At 48.1% G+C, this 24,194-nt stretch overlaps 1 protein-coding gene across 2 annotated transcripts in view; it reads left to right on the top strand.

Moving 5' to 3' along the window:
• PRKCE (protein kinase C epsilon) overlaps positions 1-24,194 on the top strand; it is a 499,857-nt gene that overhangs the window by 344,122 nt on the left and 131,541 nt on the right. For both annotated transcript variants that reach the window (XM_056114218.1, XM_056114227.1), the window contains exons 9-10: positions 756-958; positions 2,030-2,203. In XM_056114218.1, coding sequence (XP_055970193.1) covers positions 756-958; positions 2,030-2,203 — 377 coding nt within the window. The remainder of the gene's footprint in view (positions 1-755; positions 959-2,029; positions 2,204-24,194) is intronic.

Raw genomic sequence — 24,194 nt, 5'->3', positions numbered from 1 at the left:
ACGACCAGGATGCTTGCACCACCCTCACAGTAATGAGGATTGTTACTAGATGGAGAGGCATATGGGGACATGGTGTCCTTAGGTGATGGCCAGCTGTCCCATAGTCATCCTAATGAGCTATTTGACAGTGATGAATTTGCCTCCTCTTTGCTTGCTTAGACTCAGCTGTCACCAGTAAATGTAAAAATTCTAGCAAGGGCCAGGAATATGGTTCAAAAGGCAGTACACATTCTAGGCCTGTACAGGGCCCTGAGTTCAATCCCTAGCACTCCAGGTTACTACCCAGCATAGCTATCCAGTACCTAACCATCAGTCCTGCATCTCTGGACCTGAGTATCTCTAAGAAGTGCCTCCGATATGCTAGGAGTGGGCTCTATCAAATAACTCTTTTGAGGGGCTGGAGCAATAGCACAGTGGGTAGGGCATTTGCCTTGCATGTGGCTGACCTGGGTTCAATTCACAGCATCCCATATGGTCCCCCGAGCACTGCCAGGAGTAATTCCTGAGTGCATGAACCAGGAGTAATCCCTGTGCATCGCTGGGTGTGACCCAAAAAGAAAAAAAAAATTTAAAAATTTCTTTTAAGTGTGTTCAGCGAATAAAGCAACTTGTAAGGAATACTACTGTGGATTTGTTGCAATCATGAGCAACAAAGAGGTGTTCCAAATGGACAGGGGTGATGTTCTGCGTGTTGAATCCTGGGGAGGACTTGAGAAGTCAGAAATAATGCAGTGTCTTGTCACTCTTGTCCCCAGAAATAAAAGAACTTGAAAACAACATCCGGAAGGCCTTGTCGTTTGACAACCGAGGGGAGGAGCATAGGGCAGCGGCGTCCTCAGGTGATGGCCAGCTGGCAAGCCCTGGAGAGAATGGTGAAGTCCGGCAAGGCCAGGCCAAACGCCTGGGCCTGGATGAGTTCAACTTCATCAAGGTGTTGGGCAAAGGCAGCTTCGGCAAGGTGTGTGGCATGGGGGCGACTCAGTGGTTTCCTCTATCCAGGGGTGCCACCTCGAGTGTTGCATCTAACATTAAGCAATGAATGTCTTGGTCTGCTTTTGGGAGTTTGTCCTTCCTTGCTGCCCAGAGCTTGCGCTCAACCCCAGTTTGTTTCCCAGCACCACACAGAGCCAAACATCAGAAAGTTTGGAAGCCCTGGAAATCCGCATGCACTTCTGTGGCATCCTGGATAGTTCCCAGGAGTGCAGGGCCCAAACAGCATCATGTTACTGATGGGCCCCAGTTTAGAGTTCAGGCTTTCTGAACACCATTTGGGAGATGCTCGCTCCGCTTAAAAAACATATTGGAAGATATAGTTCAAATGGTCTACCATCTCGTTAGTATCTGTGACCCCTGAGTTTGATCCCTGACATCACGTATCCCAAGCTCCACTGGGCCTGGACCACAAATCATCAGACTCTTCAGTGCTGGAACTGGCCTCTGTGAGATGGTAAAGCAGTGGAGCTGGAAAGATAGTCCAGTAGGTAGAGCACTGGCCTGGCATATTCCCATCCCAGGTATGGTCCCTGTCTCCACAGATGGTGGAGCTCCACCAGGATTGATCCTTGAACACAGAACTAGGAGTAAGGAACTTGAAAACAACATCAGAAAGGCCTTATCATACCTAACCATACCTAACCCTGAGCACTGGGTGTGTGGAAAAATAAAGTAATAAATTGTAATTGTTATATTGGGATGGGTTGGTATTTTCCCCAGCAGTTTAAAGCACTGTTTTGGCACCAGAGAGATAGTATAGTAATTAGATGCTTGCTTTGCATGTGGCATATCCACATTCCATCCATGCATCCCATATCGGCCCTCAAACTACTCTAGAATGATCAGTCCCTGAGTGCAGAACCAGGAGTAAATCCTGAATACTGCCGGTGTTGCCCAAGAACCAAAACAGTAAATACATGATAAAGCTAAGATAGTGTTTTGAGTATAATTGAACAAGGACTTTAGAAGATGTGTAACCTCGAGGCCACTGCTTCCACCCCCCTGAAATAACTGACCTGCTTTGGGTCACCTGCAGGTCATGTTGGCAGAGCTCAAAGGCAAAGACGAAGTGTATGCTGTGAAGGTCCTAAAGAAGGACGTCATCCTCCAGGACGACGACGTGGACTGCACCATGACGGAGAAGAGGATTTTGGCTTTGGCTCGGAAACACCCGTACTTGACCCAACTCTATTGCTGCTTCCAGACCAAGGTATGCTCAGGAAGGGTCAGGTGGAGCAGTCTGGGGAAATTCCACCAGGCCCTGCTCTCTTGGCTGGCAGGTTAAAAAAAAAAAAATCCCGACATTCTTTTTTTCAAAGAACGGTCTTGTAATGTGGAATGGTTTCACCCTCGAAAATTATCAGCCTCATCTATTTGACTAGCCTCATCTTTTTGAAGGGCCTGGAATGTTCCATGCAGGGTTGGACTTGTGAAGGAGAGAACAATGGGACTTGGGCAGACAGAGCTGGGCCAATCTGCCTGGCTAAGCCCCCAGTTTACTCCTTGGAGAAAACAACAGGTGGGGGCAGACCTTGCTCTGCTCCTAACTTTTGATCAATAGACAAATGCCTGGACCTTTTTGTTACCTTCGAGTCAAATGGAAAAGACTGAATGCCCCTTAAGTGTCCTAACTGGACCCTAACTCTTCTAAATGTGGCAGTATGGCACGAGGCCCAGGATGCCAGCACATGCTCGAAATGCGACAGGGAAATGCATGTGGAAGGTGACGTTTTCAGTGTCTCACACAGGAGCCCAGAACCAGGAGAGGGCAGCAAAGAAACAAGGATAATCTAGCTTTATGCTGGGCTCCAGCCTATCTTTCTCTTCTTGGTGGAGAAGAGAAACACCAACAGTCTTCATGAAATTCTTAACCCTCCTCTTATCTCACCTTTTATTTTGGGGGGCACAGGGGCTAACATCTTTGGTGTACCATACAGATTTGTAGCCCAAGGCTTCCCGAGAAGGCAAAGGCCCCCTTTGACTGTCCCCGCCCTGAGCCCAGATCCAGGTTGCTGCCCCAGATCTGGTCCTTACCCCTTGCCTCTCATTCACCTCTCAGTTGTGGCAAGCCTGGGTCTCTCTGCACTGAGAATTTCCACTCACTCATTTGGTCATTTCATGGATTCTTCTTTCAGTTCATTATATCATTGTATTGAAATCTCACTGTGTGTGCAGTGATGGAGATGCAGTGGTGGGCCAGCACCAGCCCTGATTGCAGGACTGCAGACCATGGGCGATGGTGCCCTGCCATGACTTGGGGGTTGTGTGAGGAAGAGTGCCACATCTGGTAGCGATAGTGCAAACCCATCGGCATCTAGCTTGAGGTCATGCTTGATTCAGGTCTGGCCATCAGCCAGGGTGACCACATCAGTGCCCTCTGAGAGGGAATGGGGCTTTTTGTAGCAAACTTGTCTAGTCCTGGCACATGTGTTCTGATCACAGTACGTGCAGAGATCTGGAAAGGGAGACAAGTCAATGAAATCCCCCTGCTTTTGAACAAAGAAAAGTTCAGGCCGATGCATTAAGCCAATGGCTTTCATCATGGTCAGATTAAAACCAAAGAGTGACAGATCAATAGTTCCACTCTTGTTTGCATACGGCCAACCCAGATTTGATTCCTTTCACTCCATAGGGTTCCCCAAGCTCCGCCAGGAGTGATCCCTGAGCGCAGAGCCAGGAGTAAGTCCTGAGCACAGCCAGGTGTGGCCCCAAGACAAACAAAGCCAAACAATGGATTTTACTTTATGCTGTGTGTTATTTGGTGTGCAAGAGTAACCTAAAATAACTAGGGAAAATAGAAAATGTAATTAACTGTGAAACATCTGGTACAAAAAGGGAGGTGGAGAACTTTATCTTTAAGCAAGATAGAAGAGCCTCATTCCCCTCAAGTTCTCTCTCCCAGCTCAAACACCCGCTTTCTTATCTCATAAAGACATTCTACTCGCCAAGACTGACACACATCTAAAACGATCTGCTGATGTGAATGAAAAACTAAAATTTTTATATTAGTTGAAATACGAGGTGGCATTTCAGTGTATGATGTGAAACATCCATCACTGTTTTTAATATTTTCATACAGAACACTTGTTTTTCAGTTAAAAAAATGTGACCTATTATTTCAATGACTACGTAAGTATTTTTTGAGCATGGATAATACCAGTCACTATTAGATTTGGAGGTCATAAATCCCAGAACCTGCCAATTCTGAATTTGGAAAGATTACCGCCCAGTGACGTTTGCCTTGCACATGGCCGACCCAGCTGATCCGAGTTCGATTCCTCTGCCCCTCTCGGAGAGCCCAGCAAACTACCAAGAGTATCTCACCCACATGGCAAAGCCTGGCAAGCTACCTGTGACGTATTCGATATGCCAAATACAGTAATAACAAGTCTCACAATGTTACTGGGCCCACTCGAGCAAATCGATGAACAACGGGAGGACAGTGCTACAGTGCTACTGCCCAGTGGGAGATGGACATCCATAGAGAATGTTCTGATCCTTGGTGGCTGATGAGCCATGTAAGTGATACATTGGAAACTCTGCAGAAAGCAGCTGGGAAGGCTTTCTGAAAAAGCCTCTGGCATCTGTGTTGATTGGGTAGCATTAGAAAGAGAATAAGGCAAAAAGACGACTCATAAAACTTCGAACTAATTACCAAATGTCATTTTCATGATGACTTTTCCAACAGTAGGACAGTAGAACTCCAAACTCATTCTGTGTCCTGCTTCTCCTAAGGGCTGACAAATTGCAGCAAGAGAGGGAGAAAGGAGGCATTTAGGTAGCAAACGGGGAAGCTCCTGCATCTGAAGATGGACATAAAGCCGGCGGCAATGAGGGGCTGTAATGCTGTGTCCTCCTGCTTCCTTGCTGAGGCGCATTCCCAGCTCTGTGTGGTCTCAGTGGAGTCAGGGCTGGGACTGGGACTGGAGAGTGAGCTCAGGAATTGTCCTCGGGCTTCCCTTTCTGCCACAGACACCAGGCGAGGGTCGCCACTGGTAGGTTTGTTTTTGCTTTTGCTTTTGTGTCGTTACAGGAAATAACATTTCTCAGGTATTTTTAGATTCTGGTGTGATCCCTATTGTGAAATCATGCCCTTCCATGTGTGTCCCACAAAGCCAGTCTTGAATAATTTCATCCACGATTTTTCCTCTTTAAAGCTGCTGAGTTCCCAGCTCCACCCCCGGGCGTTTCCGGCGGGGCCTGGGAAGTCGGCTCCAGGAGGGCCAGTGTGAGCCACGAAGGAAGCTGAGGGTGAATGCTTGAGAATCTCCCTGGGTCAGCCTCCCTCGCTGCCTGGGGGGAAATGCAGAATGGAAAAAAATCCTTAAAAAGCAACAGGAGACATTTTTCAAATGAGCTTTAATAATGTGAGTGAGCATGGGGTGAGAACTGCCAAGAAGGAGTGTTCACAGTGCGTAGAAAACATTGTCATTTCAGGAACTCTGATGTTTATTTTGACCATTATCACTGAGAAACAACAAACATGAAAGCAAAAAAAGGGGGGGGGGGATAAATTAGTCTATATGTAGGGTTTTTTTTTATTTGGGGGGGCGGAGAAGGGGCTCCCAAGCTGTGCTCAGGGGGCCCCATGTCCACTTCTGAGGACACTCAGTCAAACTACCAGATGGTTCCATGCAAAGGCCTGAGACTACACTGCCTGGGAACCCAATCCGAGTCCCTGGGGATCAATATGCTCACCCATAAGAGATTCCAAATGAAAATAGTCTCAGTAATTGGAAACAGAGTTCAGGAAAATGAGTGAAAGGTACGGAAGATATCAGATGGCCCAGATCACTGTTCTGACTCCCCGAAACTGCTTTTACCCGCTGTCAGGGCATGGTGCAACCGTCCCCTTTAACTGGCCAGGGAAGAGCTGTGTGAGAGGGCCTGGTATGGGGCGGGGGCACTGGTCAGCCCCACAGTGGGTTAAAAGGTATTCCAAGGTTATTGTATCTTGGGGAAGGGCTGGTTCGAGGCTTCTGGAGGACTCGCTGAGGATGTGTGGGGTGGTGACAACGACGACGATGATGATGATGGCAATGACAATGACGGTGATGATGATGATGATGATGATGATGATGATGATGATGATGATGATGTGTGTGTTTGTGTTGGGGTATGTGTGGTTGTGTCTTTGTGCAGGGTGGTGCCCCAGTGAGTGAGAAAGAAGAGTGTGGGCTGTTTAGAGTCCAGTACAGCTGGTGGAGGGGAGCCTGGCCCCGGTCTTGCAGTCAACAGGATCTGTGCTCCCTGTTGGAACCAAAGGTCGCAGAGTTTATTCCTGGGCCCTGGGGGCAGAAAGGCTGAGAGTGTCGGATCTTATCGTGTAGTTGCTGCCTCCTGAACTTCCTTGCCCCTAAGAAAATTTGGCATTTAAATATAAGATGTTTAACTTTTTCTTTGATTTTATTTATTTATTTATTTTTGGTGTGGTTTTTGTGCTTTTTAAAATGCCTTCGTGTTGATGGGAGAGATAGGCAAAGGGCTGGAGTGCATGTTCTGCTCATGAGACGAGGCCTGGGCTCAATCCCCAGCACTGTGTGTTCTCTGAGCACTGAGCTCTGAGCAATATAGGCTCTGTGCATGACCAGATATGCCCACCCCCCACACACACACACACAAACAAACAGCATCAAAAAATGAATAACATGCCTTCATTTGGCCACAGAGATAGGCCTTCAACAAGGCGTATATTCAGAACAGCACCACATGGTCCCCTTCCTAACTCCAGGAGTGAGTCCCCCACATTTTCCCCAAGCACAGAGCTGAGAGTAGCCCCTCAGATTGCTGGCTGTGACAGAGCACCTTCCGAGGAAAGAAGAAACTGTCTTGCCTACTGTCAGCTGCCCTATAATGCTCTAACAGAAAGCACAGCCATTTCCTCCCACAGATGGGAAGACGGAGGTCCAGTGGGGTCCAATGACCCAGCAGCCCCCCGAAGTACTGGGCCTCAGCCACAAGAATAATCAGGTCTGTCAGCCTATTTCTGGAAACCCTTTAGTTTTCTCAAAGTGCCAGAAAGGAGGAGAACAAGACACAGGAGCTGTGTCCAGGATGCACCAGCATGAGGTGCGGCCTCATCCTGGGCACTTGTGGCCTTGCTTCGTGCCCGTCCCCCAGGTGTGTACCTTGGGCACCGTGCCACCGGGTTCCCTCCAGGGGACTTCAGGCAAGAAGTGATGATTCCTGGCTCAAGGCACTGGCATTTCATTCCTTCTTGCCCTTGGGGTCTCATCGCTGTCCCTGTGAGCCTTGCTGTCCCTCCCTCCTGCCAGGCTGAAGCTTAGTTCTTCCGAATCTGTGGCCCTAACTTTTTCATTTTTTAAAAATTGCTTTGAGGTTTGGGGGCCCCAGACGACAGTGCTCAGGCTGCTCCTAAAGATCGGTACTTGGGAGTCAACCATATGTGGTGCTGGGGATCAAAATGGGGTGATCTGCATGCAAAACGGGAACACTCACCCTTGTTCTATCTCTCCAACCCATAACAGGTAGTATTGAATGTTTGATCACAAAGAATATTTTGTTAATGCAGAACAATGGATAAAAAGAGACAGTAATGATTCTGATAACTACTCCTAATACCTTGATGTGTCTGTTTTCAGCTTAAAGATACATCTGTTGACATATACATTTATAAAATGGACTGCGTGCTCCTACACTTTATAATAAGCTGTCTCCTTCAGTGCCACAAGGATAACTATTTCTTTGTTGTGGTCACTAAATAATTTTCTAGCAAGTGTTCTCTCAAGTTCAGTCATCAGCGAAGGTATTTGGGCGGGTAATCCCGCCCTGGGAGACTGCAGTCACCCACAGACGCTCAGCATTCTGGGGGCTGGTGAGAGCATCAGGGCTGGACAGCAGCAGAGAGAAGTGACACTTCTACTGTCCTCCTCCGTGGCACCCCTCGGCCTGAGTGCAGCACTGGATAACCTAACACTGAACAAGAGCCAAGTTTCTTTGCTTTTATATCCAGACTCACACCTGTTCCCCAGGTAGATTCCCCACGTACCTCTGAGGCGTATGCTTCCCCATTCTCTGAAAAAGATTTGCTTCTTTGTCTAAGCTGTAGTTTTCATGTAAGACCTGGTGGAGGTCAGACATTGCCTCTGTGGATGCGTGTGGGGCGTGTGTGTGTGTGCGCGTGTGTGTGTGGTATGTGTACATGTGTGTTGGTGTGTGTAAACATGTGTGTGGTGTGTGGATGGTGAGTGTGTGGTGTATGTGGTATGTGAGTGGTTTATGTGTGTGGGTATGTCCATGTGTATATTGTGTGTGGTGAGTGTGTGGTGTACATCACATATGTGTGGGTGGTGTATGTGTGTGGGTATGTACATGTCTGCATGTGTGTGGTGTGTGTATATGTGTGTGGTTTATGTGGTGAGTGTGTGGTGTATGTGGTGTGTGGGTGGTGTATGTGGTGTGTGTGTGGTGTGTGTGTACTCCGGTGTTCTGTGGCAGGAGCTCCTTCCTGGGCCCCCTCCTACATTGGGAGCAGCTCGTTTCCGCTGCATCACATGTGAGTTTGTTCTTCCTTCAATTCCAGCTTATTTTATTGAGGTATCACAGTGCGCATTTATACAGAGTCATTGTTCTACGTGGTGCTGCACCTCTACCCCTCCCTGTCTGTTTGGGACCTTCCTTGGCCCCTAGTCCTCTGGTCCCATCTCAGGCTTGTTTCCTCTGGGGATTGCCTGATCCCTTCCTTTCTTATACTCATCCCATATTTGTCTTTTATTTTTCTGACTCACTTCACTTATATACTAGATTTTTTTTAAATTCTGTTTTGTTGTTGTTTGTTTTATTTGGGGGCCACACCCGGCGGTTGTCAGGGCTGACTCCTGTCTCTGCACTCGGGGGTCAGTCCTGGTGTTGCTCAGGGAGCATATCGGGTGCCGGGGAGGAGACTTGGATCAGCCTCATGCTAGACAAGCACCTTCCTTCTGTCCTATGGCTCCAACCTACATGGTAGTTTTCTTTTAAAGTAAGATATCACCTGAATAAAGGATTTCACTATGATAAAAAAAAAATAGTGGCTGCAACTGCCATTGAAAGTTTGTAGTAAATGTTGAGGATTTTTATCCACTCATGTATAATTTGAGTTATATAATCAGGTACCACTGCCTGAAATTTTTCATGATCAATGTCCTTCCATTATTGACATGGGCACTTTTCTGGGGCCAGAGAGGTAATTTGGTGGATAAGGTTTTTTGCCTTTTGTGCAGCCAGACCAGGTTCTTTGATCCCCAGCACTGTCTGTGATCCCCTGAGCCACGCAGGAGTTACCCCTAAAGAGAAGAGCCAGGAGTCAGCCCTAAGCACAACTAGAAGTGCCCCCCACCCCACAGAAACTAAAATAAAATGGGTACATTTTTGAGAGTTGAGCAGAGGTAGAATGGTAGGGAATAATGGGGGGAATAATCCAAACATTTCCTATGTACTTCCTAAGTGATGTCTCTAATTTGACCTGCAGTCAGGCCTGTTGTAAATACTATCTAAAGTCTGAGTTTAACCGCTCTGGTTCTCCAAAAAAGGTCTTCCACCACAGAGAGATATGGAGGCAGAGTAAAGGTGAGGCCAGGTAGCACTGACGATGAGTGAGTTCATCCTAAGAATCTTCTCTGTTGTCTTCACCTTATCAGGTGCCTTTGGGAGATAACAGGCCTGGAACTCAAGTTCAAGAGGAGATGTCAGGGCAGATGTCAGGCAGTGGCAGAGTCAGGGTAGTCTGAGGCACCTGTTCCGTGGCAAGCCTGTGCAAAAGCCCATTTCCGGACTCCCCTCCCAGTCCTGTGGGCTGGAGGTCATCCGAACCCGTTCTTCGGGAAGATAAGGAGTCTGAGTTTCAGGAAGACTCGCAGAAAGGCTCACACAGGCGGCTAAGTGCAGGGTTTGGGGCCTCATTCTTGCTTCCTGTGGCAGTCGTGGTACAATAGGGTGGGAGAGGAGAGGGCTCTCGGGGGAGAACAGCAGGGAGAGAGAAGCGTGCGGGGATGGCACCTCTTGTAGGGAGTCCGTGCTGTCACAGTTCCCTGACTCATGCTCATGTAGAGCAGGCATGGGAAGGATGGCTCCTGGGGAAGTGCCACGCTGGAGTGTCTCAGTGCCAGTCAGGGAGTTTGGGCTCATTCTGAGGGATTCCTGGAAGGCATTGCAAGAAACCTGTGAACACACCGTGGCAGTCTGTGGGTCGGTGGAAAAGGAAACAGTAGAAAGAGGTGCTGGCCTGAATGGGAGATTTTTTAGTAACCCACAAGTCCAGACACAGAAGGGGAGCTCAGAGGGCCGAGTGGGTCCATTTCTCCTCAGCATCTGGGGAGGCCAGCCTCCCTGTGAAGAAAGGAAAATTCACCCTGCTCACTCTAGAAAATGTCCACGTGAACTCAGAGCTCATGGGAAATGTGGACTTAGGTCGCTGCCAAATGGGCTAAGTGACCTCCACACTTTTAAGGGACCATTTGCACACAGTTCAGTGAGTATGTATAGGATTGGATTTGAAGAGTTTCATCTTGAAATCTAAAACCCAAGGTCTGAGTTACCTAACTCGCTCACTACACAAAGCCCAGTTTCCTGGTGAGTTGATGCTAGATTCCACCCTCAATGCTGTTTATTGGATTTCAGAATTTACTTTTTTTAGTGTGTCTAATTTTAGATCCATGTTGAATTTTGATAATAGGTTGTTTTCCAGGTGGAGTATTGGGTAGAGAAGTTTCTGCCCAGTCTATTGAGGTAATTCAGCCTCGGCTTAAGCAATGGCCTTTCCTCGTGTAAACTGAACTTTTTGTTCCAGTGGTCTTAGATATTTCAGATAACTCTGAAATATTTGGGCTTTGAAGAGCTTGCCAATCTGTGGGTACCTCCCAGCAGGCTGTTTGTGTTCATGTTTGCCCTATTGATTTGTCGGGAGTGCAGGATACAAGAAAGAGGGCACCGAGAGTCAAGAGATTCTGGCGCTTGCTCTGACTTCTGCCACTGATGCCTGCTGGGCTGTTTCTCGGACACAGATTTCCTTACTCATCACAAAGGCTGCGACAGACACCGGAAGGACTTAGATGATGTTCCATAGCACTGCTTTGATGCCATTCGACTTTGTTTGCTTACTGTGACCCCCTCTGTCTTACTTGTTGCACCTTCTCATTTCATGCCGCACCCACCATGTACATGATTTTCACCTGTGTACCCCCTTGGAATATCCTGCGGGTTCATGAGGAGGCCATATGCCTTCCCCTCCCCATTGAGAAACGCAACTATATAGGATTCCCAAGTGGCTGCAAAGAAACAATATGAGAATATAACAACATGTGGGACCCTCAGAGATTTATTTATGGCTAACACAAGTAAGAGAAGAACAGTGGTGAAATAGATAGGTAGTGCTTAATGTTCTCTGGTCAAAGCTTGATTTAATAATATTTTGTAGCTTAATCAAAACCTGTACGTTCACAGGAATGTCACTCTGCCTCAGGGCCCCCAAGTGAGTCACTTTCAATGATTAACAGTGATAGAGAGCAAGATAGATGAGAATAACCCTAGGTTGTCCCCTTTCATCATCATTTCCAGAGGCCAGGGACGTGGTTCAGTGGAATGTGCATGTCTTGCGTTCGGGAGACCTGGGCCCAGTCCCGGGTACTGCCCAAAACAAGAGGAAATCAAGGCATCACTTCCAGGCACTGCACACGGCAGCCACAATGAAGTTTCACTCGGTCTGATCCTCTAAATAGATTAAGTATTCTTTCCTGATTGCTCTACTAGATCTCAAGGTGAACTGAGATCTTAGTTCCCTCGATGATGATCTCTTCTTACCAGGCAGTCACACTGTTCATGAAACAACTGAGAAAATCCTGCTGGCAGACGTGCCCAGTGGGGCACAGTATCTTTATAAGGAGAAAACTCATCCCTGACCTGAGCCCACATTGTTCTTAGTGACAGCTATGGCTTTTTGACAGGAGGGTATCAAGGAAGAAGTGACAGAAAGCCAAGCTCCTTGCCAGAAGACATTTATACCCAACTGGAAAAGGAATGCTTTGTCTGTCACTTATGTTCCTTAATGATGGCATTGCTTCTTGGATCTGTGTTGCAAAATCGAATGCACTTAGCACTGTGGTCGGTTAAGGTGAGAACACAGGTTTGCTTGTGTTCCCTTGCAAGTCTGATCACTTGTCCTCCTTACTACCTGACTCGAACTGTGAGCTGGAGCCAGCCCAGTGTGTCACATGCCCTTGGCTTCCCCGAGGCTTCTCTGAGCACTTCTCTTGCACAGGATGGCAGTGAATTCTCGATGGGCTTTTCCTTTCCTTGTCATTAGGGAGAAGGGGGATATATACCAACATGGGCTTCCCACTGGCAAAGGAAAAGGTCACTGGTTTCAGTAAAGGGCACCTTAGGTGGAACTATCCCCCAGCGCCCAGGGAAGCTTTGGAGTCTTTGGAGGCTGCTGTCAATGTCTGAGAAAGGAGTGAGCACTGGATCCCTTGGACAGCTGCTCCCCATCTTCTAGTTCAAGGTCATTTCCGATGCATTAACACCAACAGTAGCACAAATGTATGCAGTGCGCATTGTATGCAGGGGTTACTATTCCACTTTCGGCATATATGAAATCATTTACTCTTCATAGCACACCTCTGAGTGGAACTGTTGTCCAAAATGGAGGTCACAGAGCAAAAGTATGGCAGATCCTGGGTTCAAAGACAGGTAGTTGGCTTCTAGAAACCTCATTTTACTGAATGCCCAAAGATAAGTCCCCTGGAGACCCAGGTGCAAGTGAAATGATAACTGATTTGTACTGGGGTCACCAGGCCACTTGAGCCTGTTCCCCAGGACACTCTGGAATAGTTCTATGTGGATAGTATTTTCCAAAGACCAGTGTTTCTCCACCTTTTTACAACTGTGGTCCCTTTCTGACCTTGTTTTCTTCCTGTGCCCCCCTGTCCTACACTAGTTTCATGCCAAACACCCCATTTATGTCACTTTTATGTGACTTTTACCTGTGGTCCTTTTGGAATATCCTGGGGACCCACAAGAGTCCCTTTGGCTCCCGGTTAAGAAATGCTGTTGTAGTCCATCCAGATTGTATTAGAAAAACAATGGAAGTCCAATCTGACCCTCTTCTTCCTGTGATGAGAGTGTTTTTCTGCAAAAGCAATAGGAAGTTGAAACATCTGCTTTTGAGCCCAGAAGAGTGTTTTGCTTTAACCACCGTGTTCCAGGAGAAGGCCAGGAGAGGTGCAGGTGAAGAGGATTCTTGCCAGTCAGCCCCTGCAGTGTGGCTGGAGGTACAAATTAACTCCTTTGTCGGTCAATGTGATCCTCGCTTGAGGTTTGTCAGCACTGTGTAATCCATTTTATCTGGAACACTTGTGTCCAGGTTGCTAGGAAACTAAGCTCATTACCCAGCCTGGGTTCTTACTGCCTCACTGGCGGCTCCAAGGCTCATTTGGAGCCCGAGTGACTGACAGTCACACACAGGGTAGTGATGGGTTTGGAGCCTTCTTTTGTCCTCTGAAAAAGGCATTGAAGGTGCAGGCCAGTAAGTGCCAGGGCATGGGCAGGTTAGGAAAAATGAATTCACTTTTACCATCATTAACCCAACCCAAGTCCATGTTGGGTTTTCAGTTAATAACTTAAATTTGACCTCCTGTGTCAATCCCTACTTGCTGAAGACATTCGAGATTCAGCAGTGTTAGTGCTAAAACCTTACAAAATATGACCAAATCAAACCTACCACTACCAGTAATGCTGAAATTCTTCTATTGTTTAATTCACCAGAGGGGCTGGAGAGATAGTAGACTTTATTTAGTAGGTAAGACCTTACATTTCACTGAGTATGATTTGAATCCCTGGCACCACCTGTGTACTTCCAAGAATCCTCAGGGATTACTCCTGAGCACAGAGCCAGAAATAACCTCTGAGCACCCACGTTTGGCCTAACTCTCTTCCCCCAGTACAGAAAGGTGGAGGGTAGAAAATCACTGTCACTGTCACTGTCCTCCCATTGTTCATCGATTTGCTCGAGCGGGCCCAGTAACGTATCCATTGTGACACTTGTTACTGTGTTTGGCATATCAAATACGTCACGGGTAGCTTACCAGGCTTTGCTGTGTGGGTGATATACTCTCTGTATCTTGCCGGGCTCTCTGAGAGGGGCAGAGGAATCAAACTCGTTCATTTTTTTTTTAATCATCGAGTTTGCTTCCCTTGGGAGACTTTATTAGAGATATGGGGATGATTTCTTACTGTGCACCCATTGTAAATGACAAAGAAGTTTACGTAGGAAAACTGATGAAACTTGAAAATAAAATCTGACCTTAGCAACAACAAGCAAATATAGGCTTCATTGTACACCTTACAAAAGCCAGCTTCTTTTATAAAATGTTTACAAAAGGCTTCACCTGTGTCCACGCCTTGGTGGGTTGTCAGGATTGGTCTGGTCTGTATAGGTATTAGGTGCTCACTGAAACCTGAGAACCAACAAGCAGAGGGAAGGAGGCATATGGGGGTGTCCGGGATCTGGACGCATACCCTGCATACCCTTGGTCAGGGGGCAAGACTTCTATTCTGCTGCAAATGAGCCAGACTGGATTTCTCTTCATGCTTAACTTGTCTTTAGTTTAGAACTAGTGTGCCAGGGATGGAAAAAGACAAAATCCTGCTCCAAAGCATTTCCACTCCACTGGAGTAAGACTAGCACAGGTGAGCCAGAAAGTAAAGCAGGGCTTCATGTGAAGGGGAATAGCAGAGAAATGCCCTTAGGAAGTTAGAGAGAGAAGGGGGCCAAGTAGTAGGCCTGGTCCTGCAAACCAGAGGGACCGTCTCTGACGCATAGAGAACTGACCGCAGGATTGAGGTCCCCATCTTCGGAAGCAATGATGTGTACTCCCAGAACCTGGGGGTTGCCTTTGTGCAATCTTGTCCTGTGTGAAAGGCAGTCAGCGTTGCCTCTAGATGTTGAAGCAGTTCAGAGTCTCCCACCCACCACTCTGGCCTGGTGTTTGTGTCTGTTGCTTTGTGGGGGTTTTTTTTTGGGGGGGGGGGTTCATTACACCTGGTGATGTTCAGGAATTACTCCTGGTAGTGCTCGGGGAACTATATGGGATGCGGGGGATCGAACTTGGGTAGGCCACAGGCAAGGCAAATGCCCTCCCCGCTGTACTATCACTCCAGCCTCTGTGTCTGTTTCTTTGACCCATAGTAGCAGTGAAAAAAGTAGGAACCAGCCCATTAGGCTGGAGTGATACATCAGTGGGCTAAGTGCATGTCGAGGCCCCAGGTTGATCTCCAGCTCCGCATGACCTCTTAAGCACTGCTGGGAATAACCTCCGAGCATAGAACCAGGAGAGGCCCCTGAGCAATGCCAGATGTGAGCCAAACCTCAAAACTAACCCTGCTGTTGACCTTGAGAACCTGGTGTGCTTAACAGGTGTGGGGAATCACTATCCCTATTGTGAGGTTGCCCCAGGAAGGAAGAAACTGGATCCTTCCAAAAGCTTCAAGTGGTGGATAGATGCTTCTAGCTCTGAAAGTAGGTGATTCCTGCACATTCATGTTACTAGGAGGATGAACGCTGTTTAACTCTCTTTGAGCTTCTTGTTAATTCCTGAACCGTGAAGACATGAGTTCAACATAATGTGCAGAAACATTCAGACGCTCTGTCCTCTATGGGATATGTACTTACATGTACTTCCAGGTTGTAGAACTCTGAGAGTGAAAAGTCCCCTTGGTCCAGAGAGGAATATATGTGGAAGGGGGAAATACTAAGTTAGAGGGCTTTGTGAGAAGCTATATAAATGGCTCAAAGGTTAATGCAAAACCGTCTCTTGGGTCAAAGCAATAGTCCAGTAGGCAGGGTGCTTGCTTTGCTTGCGGTTCTTGATTCCTCGCACCCCAGATGGTTCCCTGAGTGCTCTAGAAGTGATCCCTGAGCTCAGAGGCAGAAGCAAGCCCTGAGAACTGCTGATTGCGCCCAGTGACCACCCCCCTACACACACATACCAATGCCCATTACCAAGATATAATTCCAATCCAGCAAAAGGAGCACTTGGACTTCATAGGTCAGGAAAGACAGGAGTAGAAAAGACTGTGGACAGTGTCCAGTTAGGCAAACTGGAGGAAAGTATGTAAGACTTTGGTGCTTGGGAAAAAATGGCACTTTTAGAAGACAGTATCATTTGGAATGTTTTAGTGCATTTTTTGACCTAAAATCTATCAAAAATAGCACCTTGACATAAGGCAATGTTTGCATTAAAAAGGTGAGGGATGGCCCCAGCTGAACTAAACTGCAGTGACAAATCACCTGCTGGGAAGAGGTTGAATTGTTTTTTTCTGATTTATTAGACAGAGGATGTTTTTCAAAAGGTGCTTTTTAAAGAGGGTAGGAGGTCTTCAGAACCATGACTTTAGCCTGAGAGTGGTGATGAGAAGGGGATAATATCAGAAAAATGCTCATGACATGACTGCATTTGTATGACATCTCTAGGCAAAACAAAGGAAAGCTATGTATCCTTTAGAAACAGATACACAGGCAATAAGACTATAGAGAAAACTGGGGTGATGCTTAGCAGGAAAATCAAAATGTTGGTAACCCCTGTGTAGGCATGTCATCAGAGACGTTTTATCTTTTTTCTTATCTAAGGGGTGTGGGGGAAGTGGCTTGGGCCATGCTGGTCAGTCTCGGTGCTTACTCCTGATTCTGTGCTCAGAGATCATTCCTGGCCATGTGCAAAGTACTAGACACAGTACTGGGGATTGAACCGCACAATCCCCAGGTTGGCCGCACATGCCTGGAAAGTCTTATTTTCTTATTATCTCTCCAGCTCTGCATTTCATTTTTTAAATGCTTTTGGTTACATTTGAGAGTGCTCAGAGATTATCCTGGCTCTGTGCTCAGGGGTCCATTCCCGGTGGTGCTTCGGCATCTGCAATGCCTGGAATGGGAGTCAGTCAGCCTCAAGCATGACAAACTGCTTCGCACAGGAACTATCTCTCTGGCATCTATCTATCTTTGGGGAAAGTTTCAAAAGAGCTTTTGAAAAACAAAATCTCTCTTCTGTTTGTCGAGACGGGTGTTGGTTAAAAAGAGAGTTGCTTTTTTATTTATTTAATTATTTTTTAGCATACACACATAACATGCCTTTGTAGGAATGTGTTATATTGAAGGGAGGGAGGAGAACCAGATCAAAAGAGAACACAAAGATGCCAGAAGTGTTAGCGTTTAAACTATGGAGATATCCTCAGAAAATCCTCACTGTAGTTAAAGCTGAGCCGGAGGACAATGTCTGCATGTCATTATGCTGCCACTAAAGTTTGGGTTTTCCTGTTGTCTTTGGCAGCAAGCTCTGTCTCAAGGACAGGAAGTGTGGCAGCAAGTCACATGGTCTGTTGAGCTGAGAGGAAGAAGCATAGTCCCTGCCTCCTTCCCAAGATCAAGGCCAAGATGGGGCTCAAGTCTGGGCATTCTCCACACAGACACTGGCTCCTCTTAGCCCCATGGGGTCCCCTTCCTCCAGCTTCAAATTCTTCAGGAGTGACCCGCTCAGCCTCACTCTGAACACACACAGAGCTCTGATGCAGCAGGAATCCCTGCTCGGTTCTGTGACTTCAGTGCTCCTTCCAAAACTTGAAGCCATGTTTTGTCACTGTGATGATGTAGTCAAACATTTTCTTTGTTGGTGTACAGTGTGGAACTCATAGGCATTTCCCATTGTATAGAATTTTATTATAAACAAAGCCTAATTTTATTCTTATTTATTGGAAAACGCTGGAACTCAAACCCAGTTCCTTCACAGGCAAGCATATGCTCTACCACCGAACCCCTCTGTTCTGAACCCTGCCTTCCAACTCTGTACACAGAGCCAAGGAGACAGTGTAGCAGGATAAGTTATGTGCTCTGTACACAGGAGCCTGGGCCTCAATTCCCAGCACCACATATCCCCCCAAATGCCAGAAGTGACCCCCAAGCATGGCCCCAAGCCCTTCCAGGTGTGGCCCCCAAACCAAAACAAACGCTATATATGTTTTCTTTCCAGATTCTGCCAGGTCCTAGGGGAGGCAAGTGGACACGCCCCTTCCTGTGTTGCCCTCCACCTTGTCCATCACCAGTTGAAAATAGCTTTCCTTGATGTCACCAGCAGCTGTGAACATTTATGGAATAGTTTCAGTAAGCTCAGACTCCCAGCTGCTGACATCTTTACTGCCATTCGCTTTTCCTGGTCATTTTCAAAGCTCTGTCCATGCGCTGTGGCTGGTTTCCGCAGACAGACGTGGGACGCTTTCCCCCAGGTCATACAGCTAATAAGAGACACACCTGGGATGGGAACGAAAGCCCAGTGTCCTGCTCTGCTCCGCAGTGCAGCTGGAGGGGCTCTGACACCCTCTCCTTCCTATGCCAGTTCTCTCCTCCCCCAGTCTTGCAGAGAAGAGCCCCCAAGACTCAGAATTTCCTTTTTAAAACAAAACATTGTGGGCCACACCCAGCACTGCTCAGGGCTTGTTCCAGGCTCTGCTTGGGGATTTAAGGAACTATATGTGGTACCAGGGGTCAAACTCGACTCAGCACTAGGCACGGTAAGTACCCTACGTGCTGTCCGATTGCTCTGGCCTCAGATTTTTCTTCCCCTTGAGGTTGAACAGCAGATAGGTCCAAGGAAGTGATAGAGAGGTAAGACTGTCACCTCAGTGCTTGTTTATTGCTCCCCAGTTGCTCATCCTCCACTCACATCAAGCCCCTCACCCCCTGCCCAAGACCCCTGACCCCAGTCCAGGGCTAGTGGATCCAGGAATAGGAGGGACAGGAGGTCTGAGAGCCAGTCTGCAGAATTTGAGTATTGCTGATTACTTAAACATCACACTAAGGGGACTGTCTGATTATGGTTTGTGTGAGTTTGTGTGTGTGAGTGTGTATGTGAGTGTGTGTGCATGTCTATATGTGTGAATGTGTGTATGCGCACATGTGTGTGGTGTGTGTGTATGTGAGTGTGGGGTGGGGTGGGGGGTGTTGGTCGGTTGTTGTGAGTGAGAGAGACAGAGAGAAAGCTTTTCATGCCATGCTGACCAATTTCTGAGCCTTAAAGTAAACAACTACATCATCTTGTGCAGTCAGGAAAAAGGAAACTGTAAGAAAATGTCAAACTCCCTTCAGATCTTTCTCTTTCTTTAAGACCCAAGGGGAGGAAATGATATTTAGGGGAATTTGCTAGGGTACTGGCAACAGGACTCCATAAAAATGATCACACTTTTCAGTCAGAAGTCACTGTGCCGGGGATTCGCCCAACCTGAGGGTGGCAACACCTTTTCTGCTCTGTCTTGAAGGTCTAAGTCCTCAGACAGTATTCCCTGGCAGTATTTCCCTCAGATCCTGAGAAGCTTCCAGAAAAGGGGGCACTCTGGGATTGGCACATTTCCGAAAAACAACCTCATTCTCTCCCCTGCCCCCAGCCTACCCCTGTCATTGGCTGCTCTGGAGGGCCGCCCTGCTCTCTCCCGGCCCCTTCTGCCTTTCTTGTCAGCCCAGCACCCCAGAGGGGCATGAGGACGGGAGGGGAGGGGTGACAGGAAGGGCAGAAGACACGCAGTCAGAACCACACAGGCTTTACAACTGCCACCAATCCCGAGGGCTCAGGTGCTAATCTGAAAAGCAGCGATGGCATTCTGCACTGGTGACAGGGAGGCTATGAAGCGCTGCCTGTAGGATAGCTGGGATTTGAGTCTCCTGAGGTGTTCCTCTCAGAATGCTGCCTTAGAGAACATTGTAACTGCCTCAGCAAAAAAGCAGTTCTCTCTCAAGCGACCGCTTTATCCAGGCTCTGCCGTGCCCTGCTTTTGTGTTTCGGCCACCCAGACTCTGGAGTCGGCCACCACAGTCATCTGTGGAAGGATTGTGTTTCTCTTCCCTGAGCGTGGCTTTCACTTTGGGTTTCCTTTGCCAAGGTTGAACCATCTCTGGGGAGAGGATCTTGTGCTCACCCCAGCCTGTCATTCATGGCCTGCAGGTCATCCTCCTCTTCAGTGTGAAAGTTGTAGTCAACCCCCGCACGAGGAGAGTCGCACTGTTCAATGTGCTTCCCTTCAGTGCTGTTTTGGAAAGTCCCAGAAAGAAAAGATTAGAGCTGGATAGCCAGTTTGATTTTTTTATTGGAAATGAATCACTCATGGAAGGTGTTTCACCGACAAACTGAAAGAGCTTGCCCACTTTCGTCACCCTATTCTGAGAGTCCAGGCCCTGCCTGTGGCCTGTAAACTGCCCTCGGTTGGATCTATTCAGTGTCCATGCCCACATCCTGGAGACTGGCCAGAGAATTCTTGCTTCTCGCCTCTGTCACCTAGAGGGACACAGCCTTCGGTGTTCATCGCCCAGCTCTGTCCAGCACTGCTCAGTTCCCTGTCTCCTCTGGGAACCTTTCCCTTCATCTGAAGTCCTTTGGGTTTCTCTCACTTGGCAACCAGTTGTCTATGCACTTGACTTGCTGTTCTATTTGTAGGCACAGATGTCTGGGCACCTGGAACTGACTGTGAGTGTCCAAAGGCCAACACAGACTCTCCTACCCTTTGTGGTGTCCGTGTGTGTGTGTGTATGTGACTATATTTAAGAAAAACCTTACTTATCCCAAGGAAGTCTCAGCTAATACATTTGGGGGCTCTCTGCTAGCTGACGTGAGAGCCTCAGTCTTGCATCTAACCCTTTCAGCACATGGCGGGAAAGTCTCAACCCATCACTGGTCCTCATGGCCTCCCTTAAATGGTTACAATGAGCGTAGGAGAGAATCTGCCCTACACACAGACACACACACACACACACACACACACACACACACACACACTTTTTAAACCTCTCACCTTAGGCAAACTCACCTGCAAACTTCTCAGAACTAGGAAACTCATTTAGATTATTCATTTTTTTCTGATCTGTCTCTAAAGTGACTGTAACCAGCCACGATGCCCTGAGGCTGAGCTCCCCCTCCACAAAGCGGAAGTGTTGATGCTCCCTGGGATGGGCCCAGTGAATGTTTCTGTGGCCTTCAGCACAGCGCACATGTGTCCCGAAATTGTACTCAGAGCTTTTGTACATCACCATCCTCCACACACCCCCTCTGAGAGAGGCAGAGTGTCACCTGCTGTCTTGGGACAGGTGAGGGAAGCGGCCCAGCCAGCCACGGGACCTGCTCAAGGATACAAGCTTAGTGATAAGCCGGCACTGGAGCCGAGGCCTCCCCACACACACTCTCCCTCCTCCTTGCAATGTTAACTTGAGGACGGTGGGGAGAGGGCGCTTCCCCCCTTTAGAGCAAAAGCCGGAAGCTGGCTGTTGTCTGAGTAATCTGCCCACTCCTTAATGAGGAGCTCAGCTTTGCTGGCATGACTTGCCTTCATTATGGCCAAGCCACCCTTGCCCCAGCCTTCCAGAACCTTCTACCTTGCTCGCATCCAGTGGTAGAATTTATTAGAGTGACCCCTGTGTTGCTCTTGCATGTCAATGATACCAGGAAGTTTCAGGAAGCCTTAGCAGTTTTTATTGGCTTAGACGGAAAAATACCCAGGCAGGGATGGTGTGCTGGTACATGACGTCAGACTGGCTAATGAAACCGTGACTTATGAAAAAAAAAAATCTCGAAACCCTAGAAGTTCCTAATGGGCGGGCTGGGAAAGAAGGATGAAGCGTTTTAATCCTCTGCATAATTTTTTTGTTAAGGGTAGCTCTCATTAGTCATGGGGGCAAAGTTACTCTTCCCCAAGTATATGCACTGGAAGTAGATAGGTAAAATGTTCATGTTTCTCAGCCGGGACGCCCACTGTGGAGGCCAGCCAGTGATTTTGGCTGTGAGAAAGAAGCGCGCTTTGCCAAGAATTCACCATGTCCTAGAAACAGGAAAGTGTGGAAAATGAAATAGCTCTCATCCGGGCTGCTTTGAAAGGTCAAGGCTTCGTTCATAGAGCTGGAGCCGGCCGTCCAGTGGGAGGAAGGAGGCCTTTTTTCCCGATGGAGATGACTGTTATGAAGGGCTGAGGAGGCTGAAACAGAGGAGTCCCAGTCCCACTGAAATGAAGATCAGCAGGCCTTGTTTCCAAGCCTGGGAAGGTCAGAGACGAGAGCCGCACGTTAGTTCTGTGGCCATGAAATCACAACAGCATTTGGGGAACAGGAGGGCTGGGTCGGAAAGTCCTACACCTCAACTTTCTCAGGTGTGTTGGGGAGGCCGGGAGACCCCACCAGAGTGGGAGATGTCCTTGGTCCTCACCCAGTTTCCCAGTGGCCCTCAGATGCATTTTGCCATGTTGGTGGATTCTGTGGCCTCCCTTGGGGCCAGCTCGGACACTAGTGTGCAGTGCATGTCCCAGGGAACTGGCTCAGTCCATGGAAAATCATAGGGCCCACCCCTAGAGAGTCAGATTTAGGAGGACTTGGGACTTGTGTTATTTTGATTTGTTTTGGGGCCACACCCGGCAGTGCTCAGGTATCACTACTGGAGAGGCTCGGGGGATACTATAGGGATGAAACCCAGGTTGGTGTGTACGAGACAAGCCTACTGCCCCTTATTCTGTTTCTCCAGACCCAGTGCTTGCTTTTTTTTTTCTTTTTGGGTCACACCTGGCAATGTACAGGGGTTACTCCTGGCTCTGCACTCAGGAGTTACTCCTGGCGGTGCTCAGGGGACCATATTGAATGCTGGGAATCGAACCCGGGTCGGCCGCATGTAAGGCAAACGCCCTACCCGCTGTGCTATCTCTCCAGCCCCAGTGCTTGCATTTTTAACACGGGAAGTTCACTGACTGCACCTGAGACATGCTGTATGATCCCCAGGCTCTGTGGGGCCTCGGAAGCAAGAGTGTGTGGTGTAGGGGGTAGCGTAGGATGGGGCAGAGTCATGCTGGACTGCATGTGCTAAGCACGTGCTCTGCCACTTATGTCGTTGCTCCCGCTCTTTTAAGAAATGGAAGTTTTGTTTGTTTTGTAGGGATATACCCAGCTATCCTCCAGACTTACTCCTGGCTTTGTGCTCAAGAATCACTTCTGGCAGGACTTAGGAGACCATATGATGCTGGGGATTGAATTTTGGATCAGCCTTACACAAGACAAGTGCCATAACTCCTGAAATATCTCTCCAGCACCTCCCCAATTTTTAAAACTTAATTAATTTTTTTCATTATATTTAACAATTTTTAAATTTCGTATTGAAGATTTTTTAAATTAAATGTTTTAATTTATTTTTTTTAATAGTGTCTTTCATCCCAGTTCTTGGTTTGGAAGATCTTAGCTGTATGTAGATTTCTGGCCCCCAAATCCATCTGAGCTCAGGAAGCTGCTGTGTGGTTGCTTCTTTTCCATGAATATCCTCTCTCTCTCTCTCTCTCTCTCTCTCTCTCTCTCTCTCTCTCTCTCTCTCTCTCTCTCTTTCTCTCTCTTTCTCATACACACACATACACACATCCCTTGGCCTTGAGTAGACCCAGGGGCCAAAGCATATGAGAGGTAGCCGGGCAGCTGAACAAGACTGCCCGGGAATCTGCTGTGGGCTCCCTGCCTTGCCCGACCTTGTGTTGCTGTCCGGAAGACTAGCAGGCCTGGGTGCTGATGGTTCTGGTGCTGTAATCTGCAAAGGTACACCCAGCGGCCGCACACTAGCCCCCTCTGTGCTCTCTGGCAGTGGTGGTCCTGGGAGAGGGCCTGAGAATCTGGATTCTGCTGTTAGTTTGAGCTTTAGTTTTGATTGGTGGGCTATCCCTGGCAGTGTTCCTGGGTCTGTGCTCAGCCATCTCTCCTGGTGATGCTCAGGGAGTTGTGGTGCCAGGAATTGAGCCTGGGTCTCCAGCATGTGAAGCATGCACAGTTGGGCTCTCTCTCCAGCTCTGAATCTGGATTTTACCCAGGAGACTTTGCTCAGAAGCAGCCCACAGTCACCGGGGTCGCCCTGGAACTGAAGGGCCCACCCCTCCTCTGGATCTGGCTCAGCGATTTCGAGATGAACTTAATCTCAGGCTTATGAGCAGAGAAAAACGTGATCCCAGCAGGCACAATGGGATCTGCTCATGCTTCAGCTCTGAGACCCCCTGCAGGACTCACTGGGGACTTCGTAGCAAGCTGAGAATGGTCCCGGCAGCAGTGGGGGCCAGGCTGGTACAGCTAAGCCGAGCTGCACACGAAGGCGCCCTGCAGGCAGATGCCAGCCAACTGAGCACATTTCTCCTCAGTCTCTTAGCAAGCGCTGGCCAGTACTGCA

Source organism: Sorex fumeus, unplaced genomic scaffold, assembly GCF_029834395.1.
Source record: "Sorex fumeus unplaced genomic scaffold, SorFum_2.1 ptg000003l, whole genome shotgun sequence".
NCBI classification, from domain to species: Eukaryota; Metazoa; Chordata; class Mammalia; order Eulipotyphla; family Soricidae; genus Sorex; species Sorex fumeus.
This window is presented reverse-complemented; position numbering and strand designations above follow the sequence as displayed.